The sequence below is a fragment of the Lupinus angustifolius genome, chromosome LG02, assembly GCF_001865875.1.
Source record: "Lupinus angustifolius cultivar Tanjil chromosome LG02, LupAngTanjil_v1.0, whole genome shotgun sequence".
Classification (NCBI taxonomy): Eukaryota; Viridiplantae; Streptophyta; class Magnoliopsida; order Fabales; family Fabaceae; genus Lupinus; species Lupinus angustifolius.
The window spans coordinates 1597639-1624696 of record NC_032010.1 but is presented as its reverse complement, the minus strand read 5'-3'; the positions used below and the strand labels follow the sequence as shown (position 1 = coordinate 1624696).

General features: G+C 31.5%; 4 protein-coding genes and 2 long non-coding RNA genes across 9 annotated transcripts; 4 read left to right on the top strand and 2 right to left on the bottom strand.

The window, feature by feature from the left end:
- LOC109331352 (zinc finger CCCH domain-containing protein 14-like) lies at positions 800–4340 on the top strand. The gene is made up of 3 exons (XM_019565777.1): positions 800–957; positions 1816–1876; positions 3479–4340. The coding sequence occupies exons 1-3, from the start codon at positions 888–890 to the stop codon at positions 4230–4232; spliced, it is 885 nt and encodes a 294-aa protein (XP_019421322.1). The 5' UTR covers positions 800–887; the 3' UTR covers positions 4233–4340.
- Positions 11775–16189, top strand: LOC109331342 (omega-6 fatty acid desaturase, endoplasmic reticulum isozyme 2-like). Its single transcript, XM_019565767.1, has 2 exons — positions 11775–11872; positions 14654–16189. The coding sequence occupies exons 1-2, from the start codon at positions 11803–11805 to the stop codon at positions 15823–15825; spliced, it is 1242 nt and encodes a 413-aa protein (XP_019421312.1). The 5' UTR covers positions 11775–11802; the 3' UTR covers positions 15826–16189.
- On the bottom strand, positions 11887–14741 carry LOC109331390. Its single transcript, XR_002105786.1, has 3 exons — positions 14652–14741; positions 12497–12503; positions 11887–11903 (listed from the first exon to the last, which is right to left on the bottom strand). It is a non-coding gene; the product is annotated as an uncharacterized LOC109331390 (long non-coding RNA).
- Positions 17261–19320, top strand: LOC109331293. 3 transcript variants are annotated; one of them, XM_019565718.1, is made up of 2 exons: positions 17261–17406; positions 17976–19320. In XM_019565718.1, exon 2 carries the CDS (start codon positions 17985–17987, stop codon positions 19317–19319), a length of 1335 nt encoding a protein of 444 aa, XP_019421263.1. In that variant the 5' UTR covers positions 17261–17406; positions 17976–17984; the 3' UTR covers position 19320. The 3 variants fall into 3 exon arrangements, with proteins under 3 accessions (XP_019421263.1, XP_019421256.1, XP_019421249.1); XM_019565711.1 differs by having other exon boundaries at positions 17961–19320; XM_019565704.1 differs by lacking the exon at positions 17261–17406 and adding an exon at positions 17456–17729 and having other exon boundaries at positions 17828–19320.
- Positions 19273–25545, top strand: LOC109331315 (probable protein kinase At2g41970). Of its 2 annotated transcripts, none has more exons than XM_019565737.1 (8): positions 19273–19391; positions 21713–21875; positions 22612–22862; positions 22988–23114; positions 23347–23620; positions 24064–24196; positions 24482–24568; positions 25199–25545. In XM_019565737.1, exons 2-8 carry the CDS (start codon positions 21776–21778, stop codon positions 25322–25324), a joined length of 1098 nt encoding a protein of 365 aa, XP_019421282.1. In that variant the 5' UTR covers positions 19273–19391; positions 21713–21775; the 3' UTR covers positions 25325–25545. The 2 variants fall into 2 exon arrangements, with proteins under 2 accessions (XP_019421282.1, XP_019421274.1); XM_019565729.1 differs by lacking the exon at positions 19273–19391 and adding an exon at positions 21029–21156.
- Positions 20152–20720, bottom strand: LOC109331328. Its single transcript, XR_002105775.1, has 3 exons — positions 20709–20720; positions 20356–20360; positions 20152–20299 (listed from the first exon to the last, which is right to left on the bottom strand). It is a non-coding gene; the product is annotated as an uncharacterized LOC109331328 (long non-coding RNA).

The following is a 27058-nucleotide window of genomic DNA, read 5'->3' as shown; positions in this document are numbered from 1 at the left end:
CCGCTGAGAGAGTTAGCTTCGCATACATGTGGATGTTTCTGACTCGGACATGATTATCGAGGATACATATAGAAAACAAAAAAAATTAAACCTCTGAGGGCCTAAATTATCATTTTACTTTCTTAGTCCTAACAATATAATTGCGTGAACCAATAATATGTTTAGATGGAAAACTTTTCCTTTAAATCTAAGTGGCAGACTACGTATTTTAACAGGTCTTGAAATTGACACATTAAGATAACAAATTTTACAAAGTAATTCCTTTTAAAATGTTTGATTGTTCTTAAAGAATGATATAATTGATTAAAAAAATCGTTAATATTCTTTTAAACTTTCAGAATAAAAAGTAAATTCAAATAACATTTTTATGATACTACATATAACATAAATATACTCTCTGAGTATCATTACATTGATATATTAGAAAAAAAGAAAGTTATTGGTGATTAAAAGTTAACTTAAATGATAAAATAATAGTGTAAAAAATTTTACGATATCAAATCATTATCACATAACCATAATAATATATTGGTTTGGTGGTATAAAGTTTCATTAGATTTTTAAAGTGATCAAAATGTTAATGATTAGATTTCTGATAATTAATTCTTTACCCGGTGGCAAAATAAAATTTACAACATATCTTTCTTTAGTTTTTTCATAGGATTATTATTTGACTCTTTTACTAAGTCTACCTTATTCTCTTCTATTCATAAACCCTTTTTCATTCGCGGCTTGGATTAGGGTTAGGGTTTTACAACCTTCTTCATCAATTATTTACATTTCTCTCTCTTCTCGTTCATATATATTCAATTGAAACCTTTTCCGTTAGGGTTTCGCGTTCAGTCTTCTGTTTTTCCAAGTTCATTCTTCTATTCGGATCTCGATCTATGGATACACGCAAGAGAGGAAGGCACGATTTCAACAACTTCAATGGCGGATTTAAGAAAACGAAGCAAGGTTTGATTTTTTTGCTTCCACGTTCAATTGTGTTGTTCCTTTTTTCAACGTTAACTTCGTTTTGCTTCTGCTATGAAATCTATTTTTTGTTGTTCAAGTAAACTTATATGCAAGTTTCTTTCTTTTGTTTGTGTTTCTGGTTGAATGCAATTTGAGTAGAACTCTTAAAAATTTGCACTTCAACTTCTCTTTGGTTCTGCTGTGAAATATGTTCTTATTGTTTGACTAAACTTGTAAAATTATATACAAGTTTGTTTTTTCTGTTGTGTTTATTTTGATGCAATTTGAATAAAATTCTTAAAAATAATCAACATTGTTATTATTATTCAATCTTGTATAGTGCACATTGTTGAGTCAATTGTCTCTCAAACTCACTGGGGGCGTTTGAGTTTGGAAGAGCTTATAGAGAGCGTATTTGGGATCACATGAACAACTTCTGAATATAAACTTATGAAAATAGCCTATGAAAATATCTCATGACCTTAAAGAGCTTATTTCAATAACCTTGTGGGAGAAGCTTATGTAAATAAGTTCTTCTTTAACTTATTTTAAAATTGCTTATTGAACAAATCCATAATTTAGCTTTTTACCCAAACATTACCATCAAAACATACCTACAAATTTTAATTAGAGCAGTTAAAAATTAGATGACTGTGATTGGCCCCTTTTCTCAAACTCTGTCATATTAGTTAAGGAGCATAGAACTCAGAACATGTTATTATATTAAATTTCTAAAATGTTAGTACTCAAGTAAAAGTAAATATATTATTTAGATTGGTAACTACTTTGGAATAAAGTGTATTAGATTAATAAGCAAGATAATGTTAACTGAGATGAAGTAATAATGTTTTGTAACAGAAATGGACTCCTTATCAACTGGTGTAGGAAGCAAATCGAAGCCATGTACCAAGTTTTTCAGGTTATAATCTATTCCAGTCTAAATAAATATTTTTGAACCGCATATTTTAAGTTAGGTTAACAATTAGTTGTTAAATTGTTTTAAAAAATTAATTTTGTGATTCTTCTAATTAACTGGTATTCGAAGCTTTATACAGGTGAACATTGTTCTTTTGTCTAATTGTCTAAACAAGTTGTTACAAAATAGTGCTTTATTAAAGGAGTACCAAAAGGATAAAAGGTTCAGGGCAGTAGTTGACGTTGGGACCACTTTATCATTAATAAATTTATCATATTTCTTCTTCATTATTAGCTAAATAAGTTTGTTTCCTATTTAATTATGTTTAACAGTAGCTTTTCATCTTTTACTGCATTCTATTGCTCATGAACCGCCTTTCATTTGGTAAGGTGTTAGCAAACTAATACAGATTGAAATTTGTTTTGTTGGGTCATGTATGATGTCAAAATTGCATATGAATTTTAGTGATTTTGTACTGTAGATTTTGTTGAAGAAATATTCGATCTCTAGTTTTGAATCTTTTGATTGCATGAAGCTTTCCTCTAAGAACCAGAAGGGACCTTGATCAATATATTCTTTATTATTTTAAACTACCCTTTTATGGTATTTAATTTCTCTGTGATTTTTTGCTCCTGAGGGATGTTGGTGTATTGAATTTTGAACTGCTTATTTCACTTATTGTTACCATTGTTCATCATTACCCATTTTGTTTTTATTGTTACCATTATTTTATTATTACTAATTTGATAGCAAAACCTTGCTTTAGTTTTCTGGTTCTAAATATATGTGTTCCTTATCCCAAACGGGCTTCATTATAAGTGAGGTTATTACATATAAATGACTTTTGTAAATGTAAGTTTATGTTGTACTGTCCTAACCATTGACTTCCTTTCCATTTCACATGATTATGAAGTAGGATTCAATTGCCTACATAATAAGGCAGTGTTGGTTTGTTTTCCATTTTCATTTTCAGACGATTTGTTTTCACTTTTCGCGCATAAATCTTGTTTTCACCATTTCTTTCACAATAAATGGAAAACAGGAAACAAAGTGATAACAGAGAAACATTATCATAAAAAGATAATGACTGAAAATACGCCCAAAAACAAACTAAAGGCTCCGTAATTATTATTGGCAACTGTCACATGCATACTTTATTAGAACCTTTTGTGATATATCATAAATGCTGATCTCCTGCATACTATGGTACTTTCCCATGCTCAATTTTCCGGTGTCTGTTTATTTGACGAAACCCGTGTCTGTTCCTTAATTTGGTTTTATATACTGTAATTACACACAGATTGAGTGAAGACAGTACAATTAAAATTTAATCTTTTTGCTGAATAGAAACTAGAACAGCTGTATTGGTTTTCAAGTCTTGACATAATGTCAGCTAGGTTTGTTTTTATGCTAAATTATGACCTGTTTTGCCTTCTAACTGACATGTAAAGGATATAAAAATGAGTTAAAGTGGAAATGATCTTACTATGTTCACTTGCCCCCTTAGTGAACCGGGAAAAAGAAAAGGAGACCCTTGGCATTTTTTAAGTGTAGTCTTTTTTGGTACTTGGGTGTGACCTGATTGTGCCAAATTTTGTTTTGCAGCACTTCCGGCTGCCCATTTGGTGAGAGCTGCCACTTCCTGCACTACGTTCCTGGTGGATATAATGCTGTTGCCCATATGATACATATAAAACCTGCTGCACCTCCGCCATCTAGAGATGTTGTGGCCCCGTCACTTGGCCCTAATGGGTCTGGACAGCCTACAGTTAAAAGTCGCATATGCAGCAAGTTCAATACTGCTGAAGGCTGCAAATTTGGTGACAAATGTCATTATGCCCATGGTGAATGGGAACTTGGCAAGCCTACTGCCCCATCATTTGATGATCATCGTCCAGTCGGACCCCCTTTGGCAAGACGTATGCCTGGTCGAATGGAGACTCCTCCTGGTCTAGGTGCTAGCTTCGGTGCCAATGCCACAGCCAAGATCAGTGTAGAAGCTTCCTTGGCTGGAGCAATAATTGGGAAGGGTGGCGTGAACTCGAAGCAGATTTGTCGCCAAACAGGAGTCAAACTTTCAATTCGAGATCACGAATCTGATCCTAATATTAGAAACATTGAACTAGAAGGAAGTTTTGAACAGATCAAGGAAGCAAGTAACATGGTAAAGGAATTACTTTTCACCCTGCAGATGCATGCTCCACCGAAACCGACCCATGGTGTTCCTAGTCGCCATGCCCCTCCTGGAAGTAACTTCAAGACCAAGCTGTGTGACAATTTTACAAAAGGATCTTGCACTTTTGGCGAAAGATGTCACTTTGCGCATGGAGCTGCAGAATTGAGTAACCGAGGAGTATGAACTACGAAGTTTCTTTCCTCGAGCGTTTTAGTTTTGCAAATGCATATTCTATTTGAGAGAATAGTCCATGAATTGGCACCGTAATAGTTTTATATTATCATTGTATTATTCATCATTTATGTGATATTGTACTATCAGCAAATGAATATTCTTAGATTGCTATTTGAGGGAATAGTCAATGTATTGACAATGAAAAAGTTTTGCTATTGATATTCTTATATTGCTATTTGAGGGAATAGTACGGTATAAGAGTTTTATATTATTAGTGTATTATTTATCATTTATATGTTAATCACCACAATTGATATTTTCCTTTCCTAAAGCTTACCTGAAGAGATGAGGGAATTTGCTATACAACTCTTTTATAAACTCTAGATAATTTGTATTTTAAAATTTTCTTTTTCTTTCCCTAAAAGAAATGTCCTTCACTTATTAAAATCTTTCACAAATTATGCAGTATTTAATCCTATTATATCAAAATTTATAATTTTCAATTTAGAGAAATTGTTGGAGAAGTTAATTTTCTACTACTTCAAAAGCAGAGTACAGAAATTATATTTTTCAACTTCATGAAGTTATTGCATATGGCCATATGTTATGTTTTTTTTCCAACAATTGTAAGTGGGTGCAAAAGAAGAGTATAAAAATTATATTTTTTTCAACTTGGTGAAGTTGTTGCAATGTTATGCTTTTTCCAACCCCTGCAAGTGAGTGCAAAAGTTTTTGATCAGTATATTTGAATGATAAAGGGAAGAGAGATGTGAAAGAACCAAATTTCATAAAGGTTGAAAGATTGAGAATTAGAACCAACTTAGTAAGGATGATTTGATATTTTCTTGAAAATGAGATTTTTATTTATTTTAGGATGTTATATAACACTTCAATTCTCACATCACATGTGAACCCAACCTCAAGTAAGAACTAATTGCTTCAAAAGAAAGTAAGAAGAGACAAATAAGTGAGAAATAGATTAGAAAGAGAGAAATAGTGGAGATTTTTATGTTGTTTAGTTTTAGATAAAAAGAAAAGAAACAAAATAGAAAGATCTATGTGAAGCCTCTTGAACAAATATATGTTATCCCAAACAATGTTACAAATCTTATGTCATATCAATAAAAACATGTTATGTGAATTAAAAAAGTAAAGGGAAAGGTTTACAAAACCCTCCTTATACTTTATGGGTATTATAAATAGATATCATAAACTATTTTATTGTTCAGTATTCCTTAAACTTTAATTAATAATAAAATTAGTCTTTAAATACATATAATTTTAAATTACTAACAATGAAATTGGAATATCATTGATTATATAAAGAATTCACCCCATTAAAGTACCAAAATTATAAGAACACATACTCTACTTATAAAAAGCAATGTAACCAGCACTTAAATGTGTCTGAAGTCTACTTGTACAACTTGCAACACTAGTGTACTATTATTGGTAGTTTCTGCTTTTAATAAGAGTACTAATTATTAGTGTAGTGGTTGGTTATAGAAAAAGGATAAGAGGAGAAATATACTAACATAATTTTCAAGATTTAGTTTTAAAAAAACAAATGGTTATTTTAAATTATATGTACATAGAGACCAATTTTATTAATATTTAAAGTTTAAAAAATAATTAGAAAAAAAATAATTTATGATATATATTTACAAAAACTTTAAGGGGGTTTTGTAAATTTTTCCTAATAAATATTAATTATTTTTTTTCCATCCTTTCCTTTAAACCAAAGTCATTATTAAGCGTTTGTTATCTTAATTTAAAGAACAAGTTCTATTTATTTATTGAAGGAAACTTAAATTACATAAACCAAAAGAGGAAGGAAATTGAAATTACAACCACACAATATTGCAACACATAATGCTCCACGTACACAAACAGCATAAGCATTCCTTTGTTAGTAAGGAAAAATACTAGTTGACCACACCCAACTTATAAAACAAGCCAAAAACAGAATGTGGCAGTTGTATTTACACCGCACGAATAAAGATAGTTTCAAATAAGTACTTAATTTTATATGTGTTTTTTAATGATAAAAATATTATTATATTATATTATATATAAATGAAAAAATATTTTATTATATTATATTTTCTTTGTATTTTGTAATATTTATCTCTTCGTTAATAGATAAGATTCTTACTCCTCCTAAAATTAGGAGCAGTGTTGTCCAAACTTGGAGAACCCATTGCTTCATGAAACAAAAACTGAATTTAATATTTTTATATTATTTTATGAATTCACTCATTTAAAAATACATACTTTTTATTGGAACACTTTATTCCCATTCCTTTACTGGCATGTCCCTTGATGGTCATGTTTAGATGAGTAAAATGATTAATCTTGTAACTTTTAAATTTAGATGAATAATATACGGATTATGTATAAATTTTTACATTGTTAATACATAAATATTACATTCTTAAACTTATTCAATTAAAAAATAATTTAGATTTATGCCGTATGTTATTATTTTTTCATTATTAGAAAAAATTGCTCTTTCAAGTGGAATGGGGAACATCTGTCCCACTTTTTTATGTCTCATTGTGTCTCAACCCAATAGGAAATTATCATCTGTTTAAAAAGAAAAATTGCAAAATTATAAAGTAATTTTTTATGCTATTTGGTAGTTTTTGATTTACTTAGTACATGAGAACATGACTTTTTAGGAACAAAGAATGCTCCTCCTTTTGGGTGGTGTGGTGATGGGCCTGCTCCATTATGTGGCTAGCTGTATTTGTTTGTTTCATTTGAAAGCCATATTTTGATCCGGATGTTTTCGGGATATCCCTAATAAACAACGAATGGTAAGTGCTTTTATTTGTATGGATCTTATTTCAATGGGTTGAAATGTTGTGCTCACGCGCCGCCTGCTTTTCTAGCTCTGCTTGGTTTACTTTTGCTTTTTTTTGGGTTGCAATTTCCTTTTGGAGAGGGTTACGTGCCGTTATCCTCTCTGCCTGTTTAGGTACAAAGAACACATTCCGAAAAATATAAGAGTTTTTTCATTATCATTACTAGTGTGTATAGACACTTCGTGCCTATTGGTCAATATTGTGTGGTACGACATATTTAATTTTTATATATTTCATTTTTTTGAATTAGAATGTATTTGTTGTGTTCGGTGTACTTTATATTATATTTTGTGTGTGTTTATGATAATGTTTAATTTAAGGTGAGATATGTGATTAATTAATGTATTGGTGGTGGTTGCTTAGGATTATATAGTTTTTTTGTAAAAATTAAATAATGTTAAGGGCAAAATAGGAAATTAAAATTACACCATAAGAGAAGTTATTTCAAGTTTTGGCTTTATATATAGTATAGATTAGTGTGTATTTTATAGTATTATATATTTAATTTTTATATATTTTATTTTTTAGAATTAGAATGTGTTTGTTGTGTTATGTGCACTTTATATTATAATTTTTTTGTATTTATAATAATATTCACGTTAAGGTGAAAGATATAGTTAATTAATGTGTTGATGATGGTTATTTAGGATTATATGTGTTTTTTATAAAAATTAAATAATATTAAGGACAAAACAGGAAGTAAAAATTATATCATCATAAAAGTTATATCATATTTTATCTTTATTTATAATATATATCACTCATGCTTATTTAGACATTATATAAATGGTACTGATATACTATAGATCAATATTACATAAATATCACATAATATATTAAGTAACATGTCTAATGAAAAAGTGGTCCCATCACTAGTACATACATATCTATGCATATACTATTTTCTTTATTATTGATTTCTTTAATTTTGAATTAAAATTTTGTAAATCATTTTTTGTGTAGACAAAACATATAGAGATCATAGTCGATATATCGATGAGAACATAAATATAGACATGTATAATGCAACATCGACTTCTAAGAGCAGTGAGATTAATTTTCAAAACATGTCAAATATAATGATTAAATTAAAAGTAATAAACATGGCCTCATTTCTAGAAACTAAACTTGGTTATTATAACAATTACATTATTAATTAGTCTAATTAGCATTCTTCACCATGATCTTTCCTACCACTATACCACTACTTTGATACTTTATATTTTATACCAAGATCTTGCTTATATTACTCTAATACTAGCTTCATATTTTATGTTTTATGATAGATCTAACATAAGAATATTTTATAGAATATAATCACTTAAAAATGAATAGAAACTAGAAAAAACAAAACCTTTTCTTGGATCGTGACCTTAGTTTTCTTCATGCTAGACTTGGCTGAAGCACCAACGTTTGAAGGGTTGATGGATTTTTCATGTAACATGTCCATGCTTAGTGTTTGTTGGCAACATAGTATAGCTCTTAGGAAATTTAATGGCACATGGTCAATGAAGAACATGCCATGTTTAACCCGAACATATACATGAGGACGAAGATTACATGTCATAAATGGTGTCTCATTCCATATCCAAAGCAAATCAGAGTCTTCATTTTATTACTTTTTGCTTTTAGAATTTTTATTTTATTCACGTGTTAATATATAATTGACTTAAAACAGAAAATGAGACACTCCAGGAAAATCCTTCAAAATGCATATTCGTCCTTAAGAGATTTGTGATGCTAAGCTATCCGAAAATGATCAAAATAACACTTAACCATGATGCTAAATGTTTTTAGTATTAAGGATTAGTTATAATCCCATGATCATGTTAAATATCAATTTATCTTTCATCGTGGATAAATCTATGAGAAAGTCTCACTATATTATGAATTAAGGAACGAATCTACCAAATTCTACAATGAATCAAGAAGATATGAACCAAGTGAAATACGTAAAAGACTAAAAGTCAATAAATCTTAGTAATTTTGTTATCTCTCAACAAGTATAAATATATGATCTCATGTGCTCACTTTCTAACTCTTTCATTTTTTGGGGAACTATATATCTTTAACTTCCTATCAAGGATACATAGGATCAAGATCTTAACCTCGTCAAACTAAACTAAAATTTTGTTGAGTATCCTAAGTTTTAGTTAGTGTAATAAAGAAATTTCATATGTGTAGAAGTGAAAGATTAAAAATCATATAAATGAAAGGATCCATAGACCTAATATCTTATTTTTTAGTCAATATGTGATGTCAAACTCATTTATATGTTTCTTTTATTCGGTGTATAGAAGAATATGTTAACCCATAGGTGAAAATCTCTTATTATTTTGACTCACCAATTTGAACAAGTGATATCAGATATGGTGATTTGATGGCTCAAAGAAATATTGAAGAGACAATTAGTCGATAAATCTATACAGAGTCTTTGTGTCGAAAGTCTTCCAAATGAGTGGCTCCACGATGTGTTAGGTTTTTGACAAGACAAACCAACAACAAAAATATATAGATAGTTGAGCTCTATTGTACCCAATAACCAAAGGGGTAACTCACATATGTTGAGGAGATGTTGGTTATTCCTAGTGTGAGTTACTATAGTGAAGAAGTCTCACATTGCGTATACGTAGATAAGTTAAAAACATATAATTGGAGGAATACATAGACCGAATTCCTTACAGTATTAGGTCAAGATATGATGTCAAACTTACTTATATGGTTATTTGACTTAGCTAATCGAAGAATATTTTTAGCTCATGAATAAAGGTGTCCTATTGTTTGAACTCCCCAATCCCAACAAGTGGTAAGAGAGTCAATCATTCGACAACATCTTAATCAAGTATTGAAGCGACAAGTGACCAATAGATCCACATGTGAGATATTGTGTCAAAAGTATTATTGACGAGAGTTCAAGGAATGTTTCATTGATGACAAGACAAACTAACAATTATAAAGTAGATAAAAAGTTGAACTCTAATATATTCAATATTAGAACAGAAGTAAGTCACACTTAAAGAGATATGTTGAGTATTTCAAGTCTGAGTTAGTATAGTGAATATGTTTCACATTGTTTAGAAGTGAATGAGTCTAAAAGCACAAAAGTGGATGGTGTCATAAATCGAAAATCTTAAAGTTTTTAAATCAAAATGTAGTACTCACTTATGTGTTTCTTTCGATTAAATTATAATATGTGGTACAATAACTTTAGTACGTGATTCAAGATAAATAAAAGAATTATACAACAATAACAATGACTCTGACTCATCATATATTTATATCTACATAAATTTAATCAAATTAATGAAAAATACCAAATATAATCACTTAATATAAGGTCAATGGATTAGACTTTTCTCTAACATTGTATATAACAATGAGACAACAAAAATATATTCCATTATAAATTATCGGGATTATAATAGTAGTAATAATTTCGACTTCTCCATGCCTCTCTTTATCTCTATTTTATCATCACATATTATTCATTTGTATTAATTTTTTTAAATAGTTAATGAATAATAGATGATATAATAAATTTTTAGATTAAAATTGCATATATATTATAATCCTCATGAAATGTTCAAGGTGAATGAAATGATTGATGATAGCACTAATTCCTACTATCTTATACCATTCAATTTCCCCTAATTTAATGGTTAGTCCAATCAAACTAAGAATTGGCGTGCTACCTTCATCAAATTTGAATTTAGTTTTGTATAACAACCCTTCACAATTAGTATAGTAGGTTGATATAATTCTCTATGAAATATGATGCCATGCATTTATTATATGTTAACTATATACAAAATACAAAAATAGGAATGTTGACGTGTCTCTTTTGACACTCTTGTATTAATAGTATAGAGAATAAATTTTATATTTTATATTATTTTAAATTAAAATCTAATAAGTTTTATACCTTATGATTTCAAATTATTTTTCATCCACACTAATTCATTATCTTTTTTTTTTAATTATATCTCATATTTATAAAATTAGTAATCTATAATATTAAATAAGAAAATGATCATATATTTTACATAAATTCAATTATTTTAAGGTCCAACTAATCTCGACCTTATCAATATTTGAAAATAAGTTTGATTTCTTAATTAAATAAGAGTTTAAATTAATAAAAATTCATTCTAAATAACCATGTTAAATCATAATAAACCAGGAAATGAATGAGACAATTCACTTAAAATTGAAAAATAATAATTATTAGAATTAAATATATGACAAATGAATAATTATAATTCACATCTAATTATTAATTAAATATAATATCATTTAATCCAACGAAATAATTTAGCTCATCAAACCTCATGTAATCTAACATGAGAACAAGTTTTATATAAAAGTGTAGTATCTACATAATATTAATCTAAAGATTTATACAACATATCATCTTTTATTCCTTTATATTATCTTTTATTAAAAGTTAATAATAAATAAAATAAATAATACATGATTAACCATTAATGTATAATTAATTACCATTAACAATATAAGTATTTTTTATACTATTAATAAATCATTAATATATTAATTACCATTAACTCCTCTAAAATAAATATAATATAAATCAATAATAAATAATAAGTTAATAATATAAAAAACTTTACATTATTAACATTAACATGGTCATATTAAAAAAGAAAATAGGGGAGGGAACATGAGGCGCAAGTGGGTTAATAAATACCGCTGTTATGCGCCTCAGAGGATTTGCCCATCACTCTCTCCTTCACTCATTCATTCATCAAAACCCTTCTTCTTCAGGTTCTTCTTCTTCTTCTCTCTCTCTCTCTCTCTCATTTTATGCAATAAAATCTCATAACTATTTTCATTCGCATTAGATCTAACCATTTCCTATAGTTTAAAACACTTCTCATTCTTGTTCGTTCATTTCAACGATTTCTGCTAAGTTTTTTTGTAATTTCTCATTCTTTAGGGACCAGTTTATCAACTACTGCATAATGTACTTGTGTTATTTCCTTAATTTTATTATAATATATATTTTCCTGAAATATATTTGTATGTATGTTCATATCTACGTTCGATGTTTATAGATTTTCTCAGATCTAATGAGTAACCTCTTTTTGTCCTTCATATTCGTGTTTTTGAGGTTGTATTTTACATTCTCCCAGTAAAACGGCACAACTATAATTAAATATAGCTCAATTATTTTGTATTTTGTTACATTTTTTTACGATAATATTTTTCTCAGTTTTTTTAGTTTATTTAGGATATCAATGGAGGAAACTAGCGATTTCTATTTACTGATCCTGATAATAAACTTTTATGCAATATGAACTGAAATTTTAGCTTCTGATGCATTTTTTTTTTCTTCTAAAAAAGGATCGTAGTTATAAAGAATTTTAACATAAATTAAATAGAGTACACATTTCTGCTCTGGACGAATTTATATATTTATTTTAATTTTGGTATGCATAGGAGATTCTGAAAAATATGGGTAGATAGAAATGATTAATTGTTTTTTATCCAACCTTCTAGTGATTTTTCTTTTGAGATATACCCTAAAGTAATATTATTATTATTATTATTATTATTATTATTCTATTCCATTATGTGAAGTAAATCTCAGTAAACGACGAAATTCTTGTTGGCAACTACCTAGTTGATTTTTTATTTTGCATACTTTTTATCTGTATTTTGTTTATTTATTTATATTAGCTTATAAACTGAAATTGTATTATGTCATGTATGGGTGATTTTTGAATTAGAATAAATCACTTTTCCAAATAAATTAGTAGCAACATAATTTGTTATATTTTTTTCCACAGGTATTGCTTTTGTTAGGATGTTATCTGAATATCTGTGATTTAGCGCCTAAGAAGATTATTCCTTGAAAATAAGGCATTGGTTATTTTATTCTTTGAACAAATTGCATCGGTCAAAAAATCGATTATCAAACCAAACAATATCTAAAAAATATATAGTATATTGTATTTTATTCACCAAAACGAGTCCATGTAAATCAATTAATAATTTAATTTTGTGGCAGTCCAAATTAATGCTACATTTATTAAAAGTATATTTTTGATGACAGTGTTGGGAAATGTTTGTGCAACAAAGTGGCCTGCTTGTTGAGGTGTGTGGGTCCTTATTAGATATTTTTATGCAGGGAATAAAATCACAACTTAAATATAATGATTGAGTGCTGCGACTATAGATTGCTGTTCTTTCAAATTTATTTATTATTATATTTTTATATATTTATTATTATATTTTTATCCATTTATTATTATTAGTATATTAATACTATTATCTTGCCCACGTGCTTAGGTGGGTAGGACATCAAGTTGGTTGGGTCATTTGCATTTGTTTATTTATTTACTATTGGTTGGACCACTATCAGGAATGCATAATCAAATCGCTATCAACTGAAAAGAAAATAAAAGTTATAAAACTACCCTGTGTCTGGATTTGTGTATATTTAAAAGAAATTAAAATTACAACGTTAGAGACAGGCATTTTGGTGCTTATAATTGTATTTTTAGCTTTTTCATAAAAAAAGATTATTTGTTGGAAATTATTATGTTTTGAAACACACTTAAATAAATTCTTTTTTTTTTGCAAGGAATGATGCTTTTTTCAATCTTTAATAAAACATAAATAATGATAAACATTAAAAGTAGTACATCTAATAATTATTATTGCTTCAATCCAAACGTTATTAACATAAATAAATGATTTCATATCTTTTTTTTTTGAAAAAAATATACTTTTTACAAAATCTAAACGAAAAGGGTTACTTAAAAATTGTTTTCCGCAAACATAACCAAACTCAGATCATCAGATTATGATTGATTTAGATATCAGATTTCGAATTTTTTTTATACAAAAAGGTTTGATTGTTGTTGTACACTCTAATAGGTTTGAAAGGAGTTAGAGAAGTAGAGTGTATAATAACTATATAAAAGCTTGATTGTTGTTGTACACTCTAGTAGGTTTGAACGCTAACCCTATTCTGTTCAATGCACTGTTTTCTGTTGTTCTCAATAATAAAACTTAGACAAATTTGGCTTAGAATGAGTTCATTAGCTTGGATATAGGTAGCAAACCTACTATGGTGCCCCTCAACAATGCATTTATTGCTTAGTTTTTGTTAGTTTGGGTACGTGATGATGGTGGCATGTCCAAATATTGACAAAAAAGAATAAGAATAAGATGCGGCAAAGCAATGTTCTTTATTAGATTTGTAGGTTATGATTACTTGCTTCTATTGTTTTCTTTTCCCTTAAGGTGACATTGGTAGTAATTAACCATGAGTTATGATAACCAGCTGATTTGTTTGGCTTTCATTAATGTATATGTTGACTCGGCCACTATCTTTTGTAGATCTCCCCTGCAAAGTTTTTGTATGTATCTTTCTTTTCATCTAACATTTTCATGTCAAAATCTCATGTATCTATTCCCTTATTGCTGATATTCCTCGATGCTTGTCTTGTTCCTCTAAATTATACAGTTGCATATGGTAGACCTGCTGTGCTTATTACTTTGAAGATTTTTTGTAACAAAATGCACTGTTATGTACAGGTTGTGCGAAGATGGGAGCTGGTGGCCGAACCTCTCTTCCTCCTCCCAGCAGGACATCAGAGGATGACAATGTGAAGCGAGTCCCTTTTGCAAAACCTCCATTCAGCCTGAGCCAGGTGAAGAAGGCAATTCCACCTCACTGTTTCCAGCGTTCCGTTCTGCGCTCTTTCTCCTATGTTGTCTATGACCTCACCATAGCCTCCATCCTGTATTATGTTGCCACATGTTACTTCCACCAGCTTCCAAGTCCTTTCTCTTTCTTGGCTTGGCCTCTCTACTGGGCTATCCAAGGGTGCATCCTTACCGGTGTTTGGGTCATTGCACATGAGTGTGGCCACCATGCATTCAGTGATTACCAGTGGCTTGATGATACTGTTGGCTTTGTTCTCCATTCAGCTCTCTTAGTCCCATATTTTTCATGGAAATACAGCCATCGCCGCCACCACTCCAACACTGGTTCTCTTGATCGGGATGAAGTCTTCGTGCCAAAAAAGAAGTCTAGTATCCAATGGTACTCTAAATACCTTAACAACAACCCACTAGGTAGATTCATCACACTTACTATCACCCTTACCCTTGGCTGGCCCCTTTACTTGGCTTTCAACGTGTCAGGCAGGCCTTATGAAAGGTTTGCTTGCCACTTTGACCCATATGGCCCCATTTACTCAGACCGTGAAAGACTCCAAATATACCTATCTGATGCAGGAGTGCTTGCCGTATGCTACGGGCTATTCCATCTGGTCATGGCAAAAGGGCTTGCCTGGGTTGTGTGTGTTTATGGAGTTCCATTGCTTGTGGTCAATGGATTTTTGGTGTTGATCACATTCTTGCAGCACACTCACCCTGCATTGCCACACTACGATTCCTCCGAGTGGGACTGGTTCAGAGGAGCTTTGGCGACAGTGGACAGAGATTACGGAATTCTGAACAAGGTCTTCCACAACATTACCGACACCCATGTGGCACATCACTTGTTCTCCACAATGCCACATTATCATGCAATGGAAGCTACAAAGGCAATAAAACCAATATTGGGAGAGTATTATAGGTTTGATGGGACTCCATTTGTCAAAGCAATGTGGAGAGAGGCAAGAGAGTGTGTTTATGTCGAGCCAGATCAAGTTCCCGAAAGCAAAGGTGTGTTCTGGTACAACAACAAGCTTGATGATTAGAGCCGCCGTCACTCGATTGTTGCCAGGTTGGAAGGTTTTAACTTTCCTTGCTGACAATTGTTAGGTTCTTTGCTTATTTGGAGTAATTTTGTTGAACATGATATTGGTAGTAGTAAGAAAATCATGGCAGAGTAAGATGTAGGGTTTCGATTATTGCACCATGGTTGCATGTTGATCTGGTTTCCCAGGGTAGTGCCAATTTGTCTATCTGTTGGGATACTTATTCTTATTGTCCTTTAATCTAAGTCATTCAAATACTCTGTTGTGCTTCACTAAGAACTTTGAACATTGTGTTACTTTCAGTAGTGAAAGTTTAATTGCTTGTTAAAATGATGCTTAGTCCCGTAATATTAGTTTTGTTGAATCTGCTCTCTAAATGTCCAAGAATCTTTCTATTTTTTACTTGTAAAAAACTCTCTTAAGAAGTTTCTATTTTTAAGGTTTTTAAACACTTTTTTTATTACCAACAAAAGACTTACTTAACATAAAAATAACAATTTTTACATGAGGTATAATAAAGAAGTTTAAATATACTACAATTTTTATTAAGAAATTGAAAAAAGAACGGAATAGGAATTGTGCTAATATTTTGGTTAGACAAATTTGTGTGTTCTTTAGTGGGAGACATTGATAATCTTGAGTTGAACTAGAAGTGACCTTGGATCATCTAAATTGGCTTAAATCGTGTTGGGGGTACCTTAAAAGGAACTCATTTGATTAAACAAGTATTTATAGAGGTCAAAAAGATAGGTAAAAGAATAAACACACGTGGGATTGATCTAAATACTTATTATAGATGATAATCTATATCCTCAATGAAGTAATAGAATAGATTATATGTACTGATAAATACACTATATAATTTTTCTACAAAATTATCTAAGTTATTTATCAAAGTGTAAAAAACTTAGTACTAAAGACCTATCATGAGGTCATCACAACATTCTTGGGTAAGTGCAACTTATTTTTGATATCATCACAAACTTTGGTATTTGATGACATGATAAACAATTGATTCACCACATGTAGCATTCATGTCTAATTTCCAACATTTTATCCTCAATAAATACTATTAGATGCTTAACAGAGGTTAAACTCTTATCCCAATTGAGATAAGAAAGATAAACTCCACAAGAGGGTTGCAATGTGTTTAAAGTTTAAACATCTAATTTGTTACCCCATTGTCTTAAAAAATATAAAATTACTTCGTCTTAGTGAACCAGTAGTTAAATAATTATAAACTGTAATATTTATGTATTGTCAGTATAAAAATTTGTATATAGTCAACCGATTCATTATTCATTTAAATTATCTTTTATAAATAGTTAATAACGACTAAATATGAATTATTGATGATAGAATATTAGTGTCATAGAAATCAAATTAGAAGGAGGAAACACAATAATACCTTGATTCCATTGAGCAAGTGCGAGTCCTTCCCACTCGCTTTCTCTTTCTCTTTCTCTGATATTAGATCGAAGGAAGATAATGTTCAAACCCACTCGCACCTAATCCTCACTTTCAACGGCAACCTCTCACGCGCCACACCCCAACTAACCACAAACCTTAACAACCTCCAAGGTTGTTTCATCTTCTCTTCATTTCTTGTTTCTCTCTCTCTCTTATTTTTGTTGCTAAGAAAAAATGGATCTTTTTTTATAACAATGTTGTAAAAGTGAAACCCTTTTGATAAAACACTTGAAAATAAAATTGAAGTCAATTTGTTTTGAACCCTTTCAATATTTGTGTTGAATTAGAGTAATTCACTATTGGTTCTCCTATTAGTTTTGGTCAACCTTGTTTACTAGATTAGGGATTGTTCAATTTAGCTACTGAATTAGGGTTTTCTTTTCCAATTTTTTGTTGATTTTCATTTCTGAATGTTCAATTTTATCAGCAAGAACGTTTATTTTGTTGAATTATGTGGCAGTTATGTTTAGGGTTCTCGTACCAAATTTTCTTGATTTTTAATTCTGAATGTTCGAACTTACTAACAAAAAAGTGATTTTGTTGAATTTTCCACCCTTTTCAACATGGGTTATCGAATTTTTGTTAAAATTTTGAGCTTTATTTGAAAACGAGTTAAAAACCCTTTCTTGTTTTGGTTTACCCTAATTTGAAACTTTGTAATAAAGGAAGGTTCTTTCTAGCTTGGTGAGATGGGGGATGAGATTTCTGATGCAATGAACCTTGATTTGAATCTGGGTCCAGGCCCGGAGCCACTAGTTGGGTCCACAGTCGATGAAGCTATGAACTTGGATGATTGGATTGAGGACCCTTTTCATAGATTCAATGAAGCTGTGAGGCTTAGGTCACGACAACGATGGAGATGGCGGCATCATCTTGCTATCCTTCCTCCTCCTCCTCCTTCTGCTGCTGCATTTCATGTTCCGGAAGTGCCACCACATTTGCATTTTCATATACCCCCGGAAGCTCGAAATATCTCGATGGAATTCAACCAGTATTTGGTTAATTCTGGTCATGGAAGTCCCTTACAGGCTGGTGAAGGCAGTGTGGCTGTTGAGGAGAGGATTGAAGTGGAGATGCCCAAAGTATGTGAACACAACAATGGTGTTATGGAGGATGAGACAGCAGAAAAGAAGGATGATGTTGACACGGGTAGTGGCAATGATAGGGATTTTTTCGATTGTAATATATGTTTGGACCTGGCCAAGGATCCTGTTGTGACTTGTTGTGGCCATTTGTTTTGTTGGCCATGCCTGTATCGATGGGTGCATTTACATTCCGATGCTAAGGAATGTCCAGTTTGCAAGGGAGAAGTGATTCTTAAGAATGTTACACCGATATATGGTCGTGGAAACAATGTTCGTGTTCCTGAGGAGGATGTCACTCTGAAAATCCCTCTCAGGCCCCAGGCTAGGCGTGTTGAGAGTTTGAGACAAACCCTTCAGAGAAATCCATTTGCATATCCTGTCGACGAGATGATTCGACATCTTGGAAGCAGAATTGATCGTACTCGAGATTTAGTTCAGTCAGACAATCCAGACAATGCTCGTGAAATGGCTGAGAGAAACAGTTTGTTACTAAGTAGGTTTTTGACATCTCGAGGCATCCGAAGAGAGCAAAATGTCTGGACACCCCCTGATGGTGCAGTGGGTTTGACACAGAATAATCCTCCTGATGCAGCAGGGGATAGCCGAAGGATCCATTCCCGCTCACTTCGAAGAACGCAATCATATAGAGCAAGATTTGCATCAGCACTGAGTAGTTCTGCTGAAGGGATAGTGGATGCATACTTCAGCGTCCAACCATTTGGTAGAAACCAAGAACAACCTCCTCCATTTGATGACAGAGATTCATTTTCAAGCATTGGCGCTGTCATAAATTCAGAGAGTCAAGTGGACAGTGCCGTAGAAATTGATTCCATGGTATCCTTGTCAACTTCGTCTTCTAGGAGGAGAATTGATGCTTCAAGAGTGTCTGATGTGGACAGCGGAGATTCTCGTGCTCCAAGGCGAAGACGTTTGAACTGATTAAAAAGTGCTCTAGATCAAGTTATTACTATTCTGTCAAGTAACACATGATAATAATTTTCCAACACCTATGTAAGTGCTTCTTGCTATGGCATGGCCTTAGATTTATGAAGTACTCACCTTTTACAAGTTTTGTAGATTTAAGATGTTTTGGAAGGTAGAGTTCTGTTACTTACGGTATGAGAATATCCTCTAAGGGTATGTCTGCGATTTGGTTTTTGAAGAGAAAAGGTTACGAGTATATTTCATGACTCATACGTCTTTCCCTTCCTAACATTACCTTCCAAAATCCAATTAGCAAATACACCCTAGGGATTGAGCAACTTAGAGTTTTGTCATTTAGAAACTATGTTTTGCTAAGAATAATTGTGATACTTTAGTTTTAAGTCTCAAACAATTTCTCAGCTTATGCAGGTTAAGTTTCACAATCTGACCCGTTAATACTCCACAATGGTGGGAGCTTCTGTCCATCTTTGGTGTACTTTGAACACTTCAAGAAGTGATTAAATGATTTAATAAGATTCATTTGGGTATATTCAAGTGTGAAATTTTCGATATGAAAAGATAATTGAAGACCTTATAACTGGAAATGACCCATATAATTATTTCATTTCCATGCCCTAATAACAATGAGACTTCCCGATGTTTGAGGCTTCCTCAACGTATCTAATAGCGATGGGAGTTGGAGATGATATTTTTATAAGAATCTTCTATATAGTGCTTCAATTACATTAACGTACATTTTAAGTGGGAGATCCACATTGAATTAATCGAAACATCGAATTAATTGAAACGTGAAACGCATAATACATTTTTACTAACCAAACTGCTTGTTCTTCCTATCCTCATGAATTGGATAATACGATGTTATTTTATTAGTACTATTTACTTTGTTGATCGGGGCCATATGAATAAATTTCAACAAGAAGGAATAAATTTAGACATATTATCAAAATTGTTAATTCCATCTAGTTCTTAAACTGTTTCATTCTTAAAAAGTAATTGTAATCCACGATTTTGCTTTTAACTTTTCTACCCTTTCTTATACATTTTGGGGTTTAAGGTAGATAATATATATCCATTATTATTCACTTTTATTTAATAGTCAATTATTTATTAATATATGCCTCAATAGTGTAACAAATTCTTAACCCATCAACAAATGGACTATTTTCCCATTTATTAAAAGATAATTTGAATTTAATTTGTTCGAATTTGAATTTAAAATTTAGAAGAAAAAATTATGAATGATATAAGCCAACTTTGGAAGACCAAAGGGTGTATTATAATTTATTATATTGGGTACATTAAGAAAAAATACAGAGTCAATAATTTTGTGAAAACAAGTTTACTAATGGTTTTTATAGAACGTGTATTAAATAATCCAACTATATCAAAATTTAAATGAAGTTTATGAATGTGACTGTAGATGGAATATACTACATTTTTTTAGTTAGAGAAAATCATTTTCAGTTGAAAGACCAAAAGTCCATGCATGAAATGTTAGGACTAAGGAACCACGTAATTAGTTAGGTGTAATGAACAACTAGAAACATTTCATTTGCACGTTGTCTTGTCTCTTTAGAACAACAAACATTAAAAAAAATGCATTAAAATAGTATGTTATGTGCGAAATTAGTGCATCATGGGAGCACGTAGGAACCAACAATACACAATAATATCATTCTATTTTTCTTCTTCTACATTCCCTATACTTATTTTTATATAATTTTCTTTTATTAACATTATATACCTTCTTTGTCCTTCACATTTTCTCTCTGCCACTTTCCTTCATCACATTTTGTGTCATTCTCCTTCCTGATCTAATCAGGAAGAGGTTAGTGTTCATTTCTTTACTCGTAGATTTCGATATCGACAAAAGAAGGTTTGAATTTCTTATGTAGTATGGTGGTTGATATTGTTTTATGCTTTGTTTTGTCCATGATTTTAAATGATTGTTTGAATTCCAATTATGGCTTCAATGTTATAATTTTTGTGAATGATTTCTTGCAATTAAATGTGATAAATGTAATGTAAGCACATACTTTAAAATCATGGTTTATCTTGTAAATGGTGTGAAAACACATTTATAATCTTACAATTTTTGTTTTCTTTTGGTTCATAATTGGTAGCAAAGCTTGTACGTAGTCTTATCTCGTAAGCGAAGTGATTGTTTCAAGGATTCGAACTCACGAACTCCAGTTTACAAGGCAAATAACCTTACCGTTGCGCTGAGACTCAACCTTGTATTTATGTACAAAAATTCTTTGGTTGCATTCATCTTACTTTCCCTTTGTATATTTTCTTTTGTTGTTGATGGAATTCCCTTTGTATATTAAACCAATTTGAAGAACTATGTGGTGGAGGATTTCTGAGCCTTTCAATACTTTCAGGTGATTCATTCCATATCCTTTTCTGTGAATGGCTTATTGAGGCTCACCTTGGACTTTTGAACCATGTTGTGCTGCGGAGGTGCAGAGGAGGAGAGCAGCGGCCCTCCGGCCAGCCAGTACACTGCACCACCTAGAGGAGGTAGTACATATGGTGAAGGAGGAGGTAACATGTTCATTTTCATCCATTTATCATTCATATATTGTTCGGTTTATTCACCTATGAAATCCCACATTGGATACGAGGGGATGAGTTTATAAGTTTTGGTTCAAGACGTGGTATCTCACTTATAACTCTTCACTCTTCTCATACCTCGATAACAATGAAACTCCCTTGTGATTGGAGATTCTCTGGATGCGGTCGGGTCAAACATATGTGCTTCGATTTCTTTTCTATTTTCTTTGTATTTGGCTTGTAACATATGATGTTTTGACCCTTTTTCTTGTATTGCAAGAAAAGTTTTTTCATACACTTGGACAATCACAGAACAATTTAAAGCCACTGTATAAGAAATACAAAATTTAGATTCTTTAGGTGGCTATGACACTCTTTTTTCATAAGACAAGTGTAATAGTTATGCCTATCATATCTTATGGTTTCATTGATAATTTGTTATGTTTTTATTGGAAATAGTACCACGAACACATCAATTGAGTTGTCCATTTTAGCGAAATCAAATTTTCGCGGCAATAGTCATCAACTACCGTGAATGTGTTTTATGTGCGTGTCATTCTGTTGAATCGGAAAGTTGCTTTTGGATTAAGACACAGAAGCTTCTGAGAACATAATACTATCATAATCATTTATTTCACAATTACCTTAAAGTGACATAATGCTGAAATTCCCTCTCCAACACTATCACTAATGAGTAACAATTTACATTAACCTTCTTTGAATGTAGGCAATGACAGAGCAGAGCCAAGGAGCAATGCTGTTAAAAGTGGTGGCCCACAGAAAGTATTACCAATTGAGATACCCTCTATACCACTGGTTGAGTTAAATAGCTTAACCGGCAACTTCGGCGATAAGTCTTTCATCGGAGAAGGTTCCTATGGAAGGGTATTCTATGCAAAATTGAGCAACGGTACGGATGCTGCAATCAAGAAGCTAGATGCTTCTTCGACAGAACCCGAAGATGATTTTGCTAATCAGGTAAGTTTCGACTTTCGACAAATTATGTATATAATTTGATATTGTAAACTTACTATAGCAATGTTTTGGCTATTGGCATATTGTCACACTTACAATATTGCTTTATGCCACATTGGATAATGCAGCTTTCAATTGTTTCAAGACTGAAGCATGACAATTTTGTGGAGTTGATTGGATATTGCCTTGAGTCGGACAACAGAATTTTGGTTTATCGGTATGCAAGTATGGGATCCTTGCACGACGTGTTACATGGTTAGCTTGACAATACAACTTTTCTATTAAGGAAATTATCTTTCTTGTTCTTCAACCTTACAAGAGGTTGAGCTTCGGCGCAACAGTAAGGTTGTTTATCTTGTGACCTAAAAGACATGAGTTCAAATTCCAGAAACAGTCTCTTAGTTTACGAGGACTATATAGATGAGAGCCTCGTGCATTGGGGCGCTCTTGTTCTTTGACCTAACATGCAGGCTTTTTGCTATTGCAGGTAGAAAGGGTGTACAAGGGGCTGAACCTGGTCCAGTTTTAAGCTGGAACCAGAGAGCCAAAATTGCATTTGGTGCAGCAAAAGGACTCGAGTTTCTTCACGAAAAGGCGCAACCTTCTATAGTTCATCGTGACGTTAGATCCAGCAATGTCTTATTGTTCAATGACTATGAGGCCAAGATTGCTGATTTTAGCCTGACAAATCAGTCTTCTGACACAGCAGCTCGGCTACATTCGACAAGAGTCTTAGGAACATTTGGTTATCATGCTCCAGAGTATGCCCTCTGAATTCTACCCTCCTCATAGTTTAACTTCATAATTGATATTCAGTTATGGTGAATTCTGCATGGTTGAACAAAAAAAATGATCGAACTCTATATTTGATAAGTCATTCACCCTTCATTTGGAGTACTCTTTTTGAAAAGTCAATGACGATCGAAAATGAATAGTCGATGATGCAGTGACAATATAAAAAACTTTTACACTTTTCAGTGTATATATCTTTTTCTCTATAACATATTATCTTGTTCCAGATTAAAATGCAGCAGACTTAATAACCCAACATAGTATCCTATATGAAAAATGAAGAATTTTGTTCATAGGTATAACACAAAGAAGAGAAAATAATACAACTGAAATTTGTGTTATAAGAACTTCAATCAATACTTTTCAGCTTTCACTTTAATTTTGTTTATGAAATGAATACTTTCATGTTCAGGTATGCAATGACTGGGCAAATAACACAGAAAAGTGATGTATACAGTTTCGGAGTTGTGCTTTTAGAACTCTTGACAGGAAGAAAACCAGTAGATCATACAATGCCAAAAGGGCAACAAAGTCTTGTAACTTGGGTATGTCTACCCTTAACTTAATGAGTTTAAAATCTGTGCACCGACAGTGTAAAGTTTTTTACACTGTCAACATATCATCCACCATTGATTTGTATTACTTTTATTTGAGAGTCAATGGTGATTAATAAATCAATGGTGGATGATTGACTGACAATGTAAAAAATATTTACACTGTCAGGGTATACATATTAAATCCTAACATTATGGTGTTTAAATGTGACCTTAGGTTATATTTTTTTTCATTATTGTTTACTATTTTGCTAATATGATTTCTAACTATTTAAGGCAACTCCAAGGCTGAGTGAGGACAAAGTGAAACAATGTGTGGATCCTAAGCTAAACAATGATTACCCTCCAAAGGCAATTGCAAAGGTTTGCATCTCTATTCTTTAGTTGAAGTATGATCTTAAGTACAATAGATGTTTCGGATCAAAAGTTAATAAATGGTCATATTACGACTTAAAAAAGTCACGTATTTTTATCTTTAAATCTCTATCATATAATATTGACCAATAATTCATATTAATTATCTTTATTTCTTACAATATTAATTATTTTCACTTGAGTCAATTCCTAATATATATTTTGCTATCAGTGACATGGATAATAAAGTAAAAAAAAATGTGAAATTTCCCTTGCAAAATTGTCCTTTTACTACATCAAGAACTACTAAACTTATTTTTCCAAGATGAATTATTTTTGGGTGTACTCTTTAACAAGACCTCTAAGATGACTTTTGTATATATTCAACCCTTATTTGAGCTAATAAGGTGTTAGTCTAGTGGTGTAAGGTCCTACTAGATCTCCAAGGTCGATGGTTCGATTCTTGGGAGCGACACTTGTTGGGAGAGGCAGTCACAAACCTCGAAAGGGATTGGTTCCTTCCCCAAAAAGGTGACGGAATATTGTACAAAAAAAAAACTTATATTTGATATTTTTAGATTTACCCTTATATTTAATATACAATGAGATCATGAATGATATTTTGACTTGTATATATAGTTGGCAGCAGTTGCAGCACTTTGTGTTCAATATGAAGCTGATTTCAGACCAAACATGACCATTGTTGTCAAAGCTCTCCAACCACTTCTCAATGCAAAACCACCTGGTCCTGACTCCAATGCTTGACAATTTGACCTTACCATATTATCAAATATGATAAGAACATTGAATGACTTATTTCTAATCATGTTCTCAATGTTCTATCTTGAGATTGAATTAAGCTAAGCAATGTCCTATGCAAATAGGAATATATGTATTATGTGCATTATGCATGATTTAGACAATGATTTAGCCTATGAGAATCAAAACTATGAAAAAGAAATTTCATATACCATTTTATTTGAAAATGCCTTTCACATTCTTCTCTTTTAGTGAGCTCATACTTTAAATTTGTAATTGATTGGTGTTTGGTATTGGAAAGTCCAAATAATGGAAGATATTTATCTTCGAGCTAAAGTATTTTTGTATGGACTAAGTGAAAGAAATATATAAATGAAATTGACATAATTTCATGGCAAATTTTTTTGAAGACATTAGATCTATTGATCTATCTACTTATATGCCCTTAAACTGATTCGGTTCTACAAAATTTGTGAATTCTTCATTATACCAACTCATTTGGAATACCCAACGTTTCTCCATCAAATGTGACTTGAGTTACTCCCTTCATGTATTGGGTATATTAGAGCTCAACTATTTATCTATTTGTATTGTCATTGGCTTGTCAGCGATGGAACACTTCTTTAACCTCTCGTCATGGAGACTTTTAACACAAGGACCCCGTGACCTATTGATCACTTGTCACTTCAGTATTTGTTTGAGCCAACAATCTGTCGGGCGTCAGCTCTCATACCACTTGTTGAGATTGGGGAGTTCAAATAATGAAATATCTTCATGCACGGGTTAAAATATTCTCTCACGAGCTATATGAAAAACATATAAGTAATGTTTTAAGTTACAGTTGTGGTCACAACTGTATTTAGTGCGATTGTGATCATTGCACTGCGGATTGTCAATGTTGCGATGTAAATTTGTATGATTAAAAAAATATTTTGGAATTCGATGCGGTCTAATATGACCCCAAATGTAATTTGATACAGTTGCGTTGCGAGATGATGTACCCACATCATTATGATTCAACATCACATTTTAATTATGATGTGATGTGATTGCAGCAATGACCACAACCACAATATTATAGTTGCATCACGTTATATAGTCCGCAATTTAAATTAATGCATATAAATGAACTAGACATCATATTTTAACCAAAAACCTTATGATATTTAGGTTTCTCACTTCATCTACTTATATTCTTTAACTCATCAACTTATATAGTATGCTACTTATTCACAACAATGACTCACACTTGTAATTCTTAATAATATATTTTATTTGAGTTCCACTTATTTCAATTGGATAAGGATTGACTTAATTGCTGATCATAATTTAATTTATGTTATTATTTTAATAAAAAAATTATATAGCTAAACTTAATTTATATTGTTTTGAATAAAGTGAATCTCTTAGTACACGATAATTATATTAAATAGGGTTGTAATTAAGTTATTAGAAATGTGAGACAAAAATTATAAATATTGAACTTTGAACTTTTAGAAATTTCCCATATCCCACTAAAAGTGTGTATATGTAAAAAATTATATTAAATTGTTAAGTAATTCATTTTCAAGGTTCGATTCAGTTGTCGTATCTAACCTCTAGGCACCTATGACTAGAGCAGAAAACAATTAATGATTCATTGTCTCCCTAAAAATAGCTTCACGAGCCTCATGAGCATAAAACTTTTTTTATGCTTAGATGACTTTTTTTATCTTTGAACCTAATTTTGGAGCCTCATAA

Excerpts from the sequence above, each read along its gene's own strand:
- LOC109331293 (XM_019565718.1), top strand. The coding sequence starts at position 17,985 with ATGGGGGATGAGATTTCTGATGCAATGAACCTTGATTTGAATCTGGGT.
- LOC109331342 (XM_019565767.1), top strand. The coding sequence starts at position 11,803 with ATGCGCCTCAGAGGATTTGCCCATCACTCTCTCCTTCACTCATTCATT. Across the intron at positions 11,873-14,653 it reads TCAAAACCCTTCTTCTTCAG|GTTGTGCGAAGATGGGAGCT; the intron begins GTTCTTCTTCTT and ends TGTTATGTACAG.
- LOC109331352 (XM_019565777.1), top strand. The coding sequence starts at position 888 with ATGGATACACGCAAGAGAGGAAGGCACGATTTCAACAACTTCAATGGC. Across the intron at positions 958-1,815 it reads ATTTAAGAAAACGAAGCAAG|AAATGGACTCCTTATCAACT; the intron begins GTTTGATTTTTT and ends GTTTTGTAACAG. Across the intron at positions 1,877-3,478 it reads CCATGTACCAAGTTTTTCAG|CACTTCCGGCTGCCCATTTG; the intron begins GTTATAATCTAT and ends TTTGTTTTGCAG.
- LOC109331315 (XM_019565737.1), top strand. The coding sequence starts at position 21,776 with ATGTTGTGCTGCGGAGGTGCAGAGGAGGAGAGCAGCGGCCCTCCGGCC. Across the intron at positions 21,876-22,611 it reads TACATATGGTGAAGGAGGAG|GCAATGACAGAGCAGAGCCA; the intron begins GTAACATGTTCA and ends CTTTGAATGTAG. Across the intron at positions 23,621-24,063 it reads TTTGGTTATCATGCTCCAGA|GTATGCAATGACTGGGCAAA; the intron begins GTATGCCCTCTG and ends TTTCATGTTCAG.